Here is an 8,757-nt window from a genome sequence, read left to right as displayed (position 1 = left end):
CAACCCCCCGCACCTACCAAGAACGAGAACAATGTCAACAACAATGACAATAACAACAACAACAACAACAACAACAACAACAACAACAACAACTGCATGTTTCTCCTTCTTCCGTATCCTCCTGCTCCTGCTCACATATTGCAAGTGGATTGTGGATCCATCTCGCGCGTCATGTATGAGCCAGCAGCGCTTGACAGCCATCAGGTTTGCTGCTCATCCTCTCCTCCACTACATCTCCTCCTACTTCTTAAACCTCTGCTTCTACCTCCCCTACATCTCGTCTCCCTCCTCTGCTGCAGAGCCTCCTCCTCGTTCATCTCCTCCTACTTCGTCGTCCTCTCCTCTTGCAGATGCTCCTCTTACTTTTCCCTATATCTCCTTCTCCTACCTTCCCTACATCTCTTTTCTTCCCTCCTCCACTCTCCTCCTCTCCTCCTCTCTCCTCCACTCCACCTCTCTCCTCCTCTCCTCCCTCTCCTCCTCTCCTCCCCCCCCCTCCTCTCCCTCTCTCCTCCTCTCCTCCTCTCCTACTCTCCTACTCTCCTCCTCTCTTCCTGCCTTTCTCGCCTTCCTACTCTTCTCACTTTCAGCGCAGAAGGGCTGGGAGATGGTAACAGAGAAGCGGGACGGCATCGTGATCACAGTGTTTCATACATGCGAACAGATCGTCGAGGTACAGTATCTTCCCCTCCTCTCCCTTTGCTTCGCTTCTCTCCCCTCTCCCCCTCCCCCCTCCTCCCCCCTCTCCCCTCTCTCCCTCTGTCTTCGTCTCCTCGCTCCTCTCCTCCCATTTCTCTATCCCTGACCTCCTCTCTTCAGGTCCAGAAGTTCACACACCTGGTCCTCAACGAATTCCTGTGAGTCTTAACCTCGCTCTACCACACTTCCTCTCAACCATACGTCCTCTTCTCCTCAACACCACTTCAACCACCACCACTTCCTCGTCTTCCTTCACACACACACACACACACCCCTCCTCCTCCTCCTCCTTCCCCTCCCCTCCCCTCCCCTCCCCTCCCCCCTCTCCTTCCTCATCTCCATGTCCTCAGGACCAACTACAAGAAGGACTCCAGCAGCCCATCAGGTCTGACGTGCTGCCTTGTTGTGCTTGCTGAGCTGGGCGCTCGCAGAGAGTCAGGTGGGCCAGGAGTTCGACGTCTGCGTCGACAACATTTGCTCGTCCTTTATCCGAGGAGGCAGTGCCGGACCCTCGGGCAAAGCATGACGTGCGAGAGGAGGAAGGATACATGATGCGAAGGAGGTAGACTGAGACGGCAGAACTCCGGGAGGAGAAAGAGGAGGGCGGAGAGGAGCAGCAGGAGCAGCAGGAAAGCAATAACTTATGTTGATCGAACAGTAATCGTCAGCGAGTCAACATGTACTTCTTTACTGTGATAGCTGAACAGGGTGACTGAGTTCTACACTGTACTCACAGCCACTTGCTACAACTGAACTTAGAACAGAAGGCTGCACTGTAAGGTAGTTGGCCAGTCACTGAGTTAAAAATCAGTACGAGTACTACGGTGACCAGCCCTGACTCCTGCCCGGGTATCGCCGGGACTTGATGATTCGGACTCAGTCCACTGAACCGGGCATGGCGGCAGCGGGGCAGCGGCGGCAGCGGCGGCCTCCCGGGGCCCGGTGACTTCAGTCGCGGCCGCTGAGTGACAGCCTGAGTCTGCCATACAGTACGGTGATCGGACTCACGGCCCCGCCGTCCGTCCGGCCGACTCTGATCAGAGTCCGGGTGCGGGCCGCGTCGGAGGCCCCAGGGCCCGGCCCGCCGAGCCGAGCCGAGCCCAACCGGACCGTGGCTGAGGCCGCCCAGGCTAAGTCCGGTCACTGAGTCAAGCGCCGGGCCTGGCCTGACTTCAGTAGTCCGACTAGTCCATCCGCGTCTAGATTTTGTTCTACTTCTGTTCTATTTCCCCCTGCCCTATTTTTTCTTCTATTTCTTGTCCTCTTGCCTTGCCGCCGGTACCCCACCCCTCCTGTTCACTTCATTCAGTCTCTTAGTTACTCAGCTCCCCCACCCCCACATGAATCTCTATAAACGACTAGGTAAGATGTATCCCTCTTCTAATTAGTACAAGATATATACAATTCCCTCTTTCATCTGCCTTAATTTTGAATTAGGTACCCCCTACCCCACATTTTTCGTGAGTACCTATCAAATGTCTACTACCCCTACCCCCAGAGCCCCTGTCTACCCCCCTCGCACCTCGCCCGCGCCTTCATGCTCCCTCGCACCCTGGCAGCTCCTGCTGCTGCTGCTCCCAATCTTCCCGCTGCCGGATCTCTTCTGCTCCTCTCCTCCCTCTTCTCCCTCTTCTCTCCCCCCTTCTCTCCTCTCCTCTCCACTCCTCTCCTCTCACTACTCAACCCTCCTCCGTCCCTCCGTCCTCTCCCCAATGCAATACCCAGCCCCCAGCCACTCGGGTCGTGTCACCATATCCATGGATTCCTTCTCCTTCTCCTTCCTCCTCCCTCTTTCTCTCCATTGTTTCTTGGATACCTGCACCAGTTCTTCCATATCTGCGGCTGCTGCCTTCATCCCCATTTTTTTGCCTGTCTATTCTTCTGCGGGCAAGGCTTCGCCCTTGCCTCTGCCTCTGCTCATCAAGTTTAAAATCAAGCGCGGCTCGCCATCTCGTCTCATTGACTTGTTTCCTCTACATCATCTCATCTCATGGACTTGTTGCTTGCTCCAGAGCTTCCTGCACTTTTTCGCATCTTCCCTTTCACATAAATTCACCAACGCGTTACGACTACAACTCATCATTCTGACTGGGTGTGCTTTCCTTTTCAATTCTCCCGTGATGCCTCATTGTCTGGGTGTTTTTCATGTCCTGTCGTGCAGACACTTTCCGTGTTCTCATCTGAAACATCTGGCAGCTTGGTGTAATTGACTGTTCTCGTCCTGTCCGTCATATTGGCGGTTAGGTGAGAAGGGACGGAGCTCCCTGCCGGTCTGAAGCATTGTTTTCAGATCTTGCTAGTCATCGCATGGCAGAGGGAGAAAAGAAACGTTTTGGTAACTTCGCAGAGTACGCAAAAGCTAGACAGGCGACCAAGGAACAGATGCCTGCCACAGGGCCCGGTGATCAGCCCCGATACATACAGCAAGGCATGGGGATCATGGGGGCACAACCCGGCGGGATGCCGGTATCTCAAGGCATGCAGCAAAGAACTATGGGCATGGGCGGTATCGGTGGAGGGATGCCTTCCATGCAGATGAATCGCGGGCCCATGGGAATGCAGCAAGGTCAAGGGATGTCGTTAGGGATGAATAGAGGAGGGAATCCTCAGGTACCGCAAGTGCGTCTTCCTCTCTGCGACTGATAGTTGTGGTCTTGCAGAGTTTCTCTTTCGATGGTCAGCAGAACGGAATGCAAGGAATGGGACGAGGGGTAAGGAGTTGATTCTCTATCCATTCGTGACTTGCTCGCGATGTCAACATGGAATTTCTCACGTTGCGCCTGACGCAGATGCAGGGCGGTAATGGCAATGTGTCCTTGAGTTCGAGCCGACTGGTCTGTCATGACTTCACTGTTGTTCTTGTAGAGCTGACGACTTGGCTTTCAGACTTCAGCACTCTCTTCCGCAGGCCTGCAAGGGGGCCAAGGTTATGGCCCATCAGGTAAAGGCTGCGAGACAGCCAATGACCTCGTGACCTGCGTTGGCGGCAGGAATGGGAGGATCTGCTCATCAAGGCATGGGGGGTGGGATGCGAGGAAACGCTCCCAACGGCAACGTGCAGATAGGGATGGGTGGATACGATGGGCCCTCCCAGGTAGCCTTCGATCCCTCCGACTTTCCTGTCCTGGGCAGAAATCCAGGGACCAGCAGCCAGTCAAGTCACTCCCAGCCATTGGAGGGGAGCGAATCAGTAGGGAGTAGCTCTCTAAACACACAGAAGGAGTTCTCTATGGAGGAAGATTTCCCGGCGCTACCTGGCGCTCAGGCAAGGGAAGTGGGTGGAGGATGACTGGGCTGAACGTTGTCATTGCAGCAACAACAAGGTCCCAACAACAGCCTGATGACTGGCGGTGCATCGGCCCCGGGCATGGTCGAACAATTCCAGCGCATGAAACTGGAAAACCAGGCGTTTGCGGAGAGTCAGGTGAGAGGCAGTTGCCGGTGTGGTGGATCCAGCGGAGGAGAGTGATGGCTCGGTAGGGTTTGTCAGGAGGAAATGGAAGCATGAGCTCGCAGGAAAAGACGGATCGGTGAGAAAGCTCTTCTCTCTCCGTCATGGGCCTTGTTGACTTTTACTGGACTGCCAAGATATGGAATGTTGGGGCTGTTGAGTGTAATACGGATGAACAACGACAATCTAACGTTGCTGGCTCTGGGAACGGATCTGACAAGATTGGGGTTAAATCTCAACGCTCCTGATAACCTTTATGAAACCTTCTACTCTCCTTGGGACGTCCGAGCGCCGAAGCAGCCAGACTATCAGGTGATATTAGGAGGCAGGAGGCAGGAGGCAGGAGGCAGGAGGCAGGAGGCAGGAGGGTTCCTTTGGTTTGACGGGGGAGTCACTTGCCTTCAGCTGCCAAGGTGTTACTCCATCACTCCTCCAGCTCTCAAGACTGCATTCTTCAAGAAGTTTAGCGACATGTAGGACCACGACTCCTGTTCTCTTGTGCTCTGCTCGAATGACGAGTGCGGCAGGACGCTGTTCTATATTTTTTATCACTTCCTCTCCCGCCCTCATGACGCCCCCCATCAGGCAAGTCGGCGTGCTCTTGTCTTGCTTGAGTCACACCCTGCCTATCCAGGAGCTGAGAGCAAACCTTGTCAAGTTCGCCTATACGGTGAGTCTTCTTCGCCCCTCCCGCTTGCAGCCTCCGTCACCTGCTTCTCCATCCTCCGTCGGTCGCTCACACCTGAGAGCAGGAGCTGGCAGCGCGAGGATGGCAGTACCAGCAGGACAGCAATATTTGGATCACACGGACTCAAAGCACGAATGAGGTAAATTCCTCCTCTTCCTCTCCCTTCCTCCCTCCTTCTTCCTCCCTCCTCGTCTACCTGCTCCTTCTCCTTCTCCGGCTCGTTACTCAATCACTCATCACTCGTATCAGCTCAAGTACTTCGACATGCAAGCCATGGAGCTGCGACCGTTTGTGGGGACCGTATCGCACAAGGCTGGAGGAGAAGCGCATTGACGCCTGTAGCGGTGCTGTGACGAGGAGGAAGAGGAGGCGATGTGGAGTTGAGTGTTGGTGCCATGCTGATGTGATCAAGGTGACCTGACCATGTGAGGACAAGCCAGACCAATAAACTTAAGATGAACTGAGAAGCTTCAATCTGTCGCTCATTCTCCGGCGATCCCCGGGCCTCACATCTACCACAGACCGGGCCGCCGGGCCGGGCCAGTCCTAGTCCGGTCGTTGAGAGTCGCTGCAGTGCCGCCCGGCTGAGTTGAAGGTCCTGGAAGCGCCGGGGGTTCGGCCTGTGAATTAAATCGATTTTTGAATCATGATTTGAATTAATTCGACTCGATTGTTTTCAACGGGCCTATAGTCCGTTGGCAAGTTGGGGACCGAATTCATAAGTTGGAAGGGGGGTAGGAGTACATGGAGGGGGGGTGTCGTTGCTGAAAAGGTGTTGAGAAGGGGGTGGGGTGTTAGGTGAACAGGGAGGGGTGCGGCAGATCGTGAGGTACTGAGGATTCCGACGGTGCTCATATAGAGAACCTTGATGGCAGTGGGGTGCTCTATGAATGTCACGGGTGGTAGGGGCTGAGTCGGGATCCCCTGGGGTAGGGTATGAGCCGAGACATTGCTGAAGAGGGGGTGGGGGTTAAAGTTTGGGGGTAGTGACCATGCAGGGAACGGGGAGAGCAGGAGGAGGAGGAGGAGGAGGAGGAGGAGGAGGAGAAGGAGAAGGAGGAGGAGGTTGCAGTGAGAGGGGAGTGCTACGTTAGAAATCAGGGAAGGAAGACGAAGACTCCGATGAAAGGAGGATTGAATTGGCAATAATAATCGTTCGAGGACAAAATCCTTTTCCTGGAGGATATTAAAAGTTTGTATGTCTTCAGACACGTTCCCATCCTGTAAGCAGCCTTGCTGATGAGAAGAGAAATAGTCGGTCTAGCGATTAGCCAGCTCAGGGAAAGAAACATCGATGACTCGATTGTTTTCGCCAAATATTGACAGATGTGATATGAAATTGTTCAAAATCGAAGATGGAAGGAAATTGCCTGAAATCTGTACCAGATCATGCGGTCCTTGAGAGGACATGAGAACGAGCATGAGGAATATTAAGTAGAGCGAAAGAAGACGGAAATCTTTTGAGCTTGTTTGACGAGTTTTGATTCCAGCTGCCAAGAATGATCAAGTCAAGATTGAGGTCAACGTCATAAAATGAAAGAAGTCACCTCGGGGGTAGGGATAGCTCACATGGAGCAAGAGATCAGCAAGGAGATCAGCAAGGAGATCAGCAAGGAGACCTCTCGCCCTCTCCTCCAACCCCTTGGCAAGCGTGAGAAGGACTCGCAGCATGTTGCTGTGGATAAGAGCCTTGCGGTCTCTGATGACCAACGTCGCCCCAAGACGTCTTGGTTGCCAAACCTGATCAGAGAGAGCGACAAGGAGGGAGACAAGAATGGTGGACTGCCTACTCCCAAGGCAGGAGGAGCAGGAGGAGGAGGGACGAAGAAGGCAGCAAGACCTCAGTCTGCCTTCCTCCCCAAGAAACCCCTCAGCGAAGTCAGGTTCACTCCGAGGAGGTCGCTCCCCGAGCCTTCAGTCGCCTCCATGCAGATGAGCCTCGCGGCGTCTCTCGCTCCCTTGTACAGGGCCCACCCCTTCCTCAACGCCACCCACATGACGGTGGTGGGGGCCAGCTGGAAGATGGAGTCTTCCCTTGTGGTGGGGTTGATCAGAGTGTATGCCGCCAAGTCGCTGGACCTCAACGTGAAGCCCACGGAGGAGAGGCTCGAGCGCTTCCTCTCTACGTCTGCCCCGCAGGTGCAGGGCAACAGGCTGTTGATGCGAGAGGCGGGGCTCGGCGGCCATGGCGCGACCGCCGTCGCCGAGCTGCTGCGATCACACCCGACCTACACGCACGTGGACCTCGGGGGCAACACGATCAAGGACGAGGGCGCGAAGACGCTGGCGGGCATGCTGGCGGAGAGCAGGTCGATCCGAACTCTAGTGCTGAGCTCGAACGAGATCGGGTCCGAGGGAGCCAGCGCTCTGTTCGCCGCGCTGAAGCTCAACGGCTGCCTGGAGACGCTGGACCTGGGCCTCGTGGACAACGGGCGGAAGAACCGCATCGGTCGACCCTGCGCGCGGGACCTGGCGGGGGCGCTCAGGGGAAATGAGACGCTGACGAGCCTGTCGCTGGCAGGGAACAACTTCGGGAGCGAGGGATGCAGGGCGATAGCGGAGGGGTTCGAGCACAACACACGCGTGAAGCATCTGGACCTGTCGATGAACAAGATCAGAGGAGAAGTGGCTTCCCTCTTCGCCTCCGCCTTCCTGTCCGGGGCCTCGCTGGAGACGCTCAACCTGTCGAGCAATCAGGTCGGACATCAGGGCTGCGCGAGCATCGCCAAGATGCTCTCCTCCGACTCGCTGCTCCTGCGAAGCCTCAACCTCTCCGGCAACCTCGTCGGCCCCAAGGCTGCGGCGCTTCTTGCGGCAGGGCTGGAGAACAATCGGTTGCTGTCGGAGCTGCAATTAGCTGGGAACGAGCTGGGGGCGACCGGCTGCACCAGCCTGAGCGGGAGCCTGAACAAGTGCAACGTGACGCTGCTGGCGCTGGGGGAGAACAACATCGGGGACGAAGGAACGCTGATGCTGATGCGGAAGCTGGCAGAGAACAGCTCGCTGAAGAGCCTCGACCTGAGCTCCAACCAGATCGGCGACTACGGGGGGGTGGCTGTGTCGAAGATGCTGCAGTCGAACGCGAGCTTGACCTCGCTGAACCTGGAGAAGAATTTGATCGGGGACCGAGGAGGCGTCGAGATCGCGCAGGGGCTGGGGAGGAACGGCGTGCTGCTGCAGCTGTCGCTCAAGTCCAACATGTTCCATGACAAGACTGGCTCGGCCCTAGTGGTCGCCCTCCGCGCTAACAAGACGCTGACTGAGCTGGACGTGTCTTGGAACGACATCAACTACGCCAACTTTTCAGCTCTTGAGCAGCAGATCTCCTCCAACGTGGTCAAGTACAACCAGAACGCGGTGCCGAGGCTGAAGAAGGAGCTCAGCCGACTGCAGAGCCTGGAGCCCAAGCTCTCCGTGCAGGAGGCGAAGCTGCTAGAGATAGAGGAGAGCAGCAGGGCGATGGAGGAGGAGAGGAAACGGCAGGCGGAGGAGGGGGACGACGCGGCCAATGTGCATGCGGAACGACTGGTGGAGATACAGGAGCGAACCTCGCTCATGCACCTGGAGATCAGCGCCAAGGAGCAGAGGGTGACGGAGGTGACGGAGAGCATCGACAAGGAGCGCTCGAGGCTGCATGACGCGCTGAGTCGCCGGGCGGCGAAGGAGAAGGAGCTGAGCAACCGAACCCTCAAGCTGCACACGAAGCTCGCGAGCCTGCAGCAGCAGGTGAGCGCGTCGAGGGCGGAGCTGGAGGGGATCGAGAGGGAGCAGACGGGGATGCTGGAGCTGCAGAGGGAGAAGCTGCTGGGGCTGGAGGTTGAGCTGATGAAGTACAACATCCAGCTGGGGGAGGTGCCTCCGCCTGTGACGGTTGGCAGCCTCAAGATCGATTCTCTCAGCTTCTCCTCCTCCTCCTCCT

The 8,757-nt window shown here is 56.3% G+C and overlaps 3 protein-coding genes across 3 annotated transcripts; all 3 read left to right on the top strand.

Moving 5' to 3' along the window:
• Nucleotides 1-145: 145 nt before the first annotated feature.
• On the top strand, nucleotides 146-1,452 carry GUITHDRAFT_149505 (hypothetical protein; the record flags this gene model as incomplete). Its single annotated transcript, XM_005818025.1, has 6 exons — nucleotides 146-204; nucleotides 596-673; nucleotides 820-857; nucleotides 1,050-1,138; nucleotides 1,201-1,261; nucleotides 1,407-1,452. Coding segments are annotated over 6 exons (371 nt in total), but the record flags the coding sequence as incomplete, so codon positions are not given.
• Nucleotides 1,453-3,006: 1,554 nt separating this feature from the next.
• On the top strand, nucleotides 3,007-5,171 carry GUITHDRAFT_122694 (hypothetical protein; the record flags this gene model as incomplete). The annotated part of the gene is made up of 12 exons (XM_005818024.1): nucleotides 3,007-3,309; nucleotides 3,360-3,410; nucleotides 3,489-3,533; nucleotides 3,586-3,640; nucleotides 3,690-3,793; nucleotides 4,013-4,123; nucleotides 4,180-4,229; nucleotides 4,288-4,462; nucleotides 4,556-4,623; nucleotides 4,736-4,820; nucleotides 4,903-4,977; nucleotides 5,088-5,171. The coding sequence occupies 12 exons, from the start codon at nucleotides 3,007-3,009 to the stop codon at nucleotides 5,169-5,171; spliced, it is 1,206 nt and encodes a 401-aa protein (XP_005818081.1).
• Nucleotides 5,172-6,998: 1,827 nt separating this feature from the next.
• GUITHDRAFT_83406 (hypothetical protein) lies at nucleotides 6,999-8,126 on the top strand (the record flags this gene model as incomplete). Its single annotated transcript, XM_005818023.1, has 1 exon — nucleotides 6,999-8,126. A coding segment is annotated over one exon (1,128 nt), but the record flags the coding sequence as incomplete, so codon positions are not given.
• Nucleotides 8,127-8,757: the final 631 nt, after the last annotated feature.

This window comes from Guillardia theta (assembly GCF_000315625.1).
Source record: "Guillardia theta CCMP2712 unplaced genomic scaffold GUITHscaffold_406, whole genome shotgun sequence".
NCBI classification, from domain to species: Eukaryota; class Cryptophyceae; order Pyrenomonadales; family Geminigeraceae; genus Guillardia; species Guillardia theta.
Note: the sequence above shows the minus strand (reverse complement) of the source record. Positions and strands in the feature narration are given on the sequence as shown.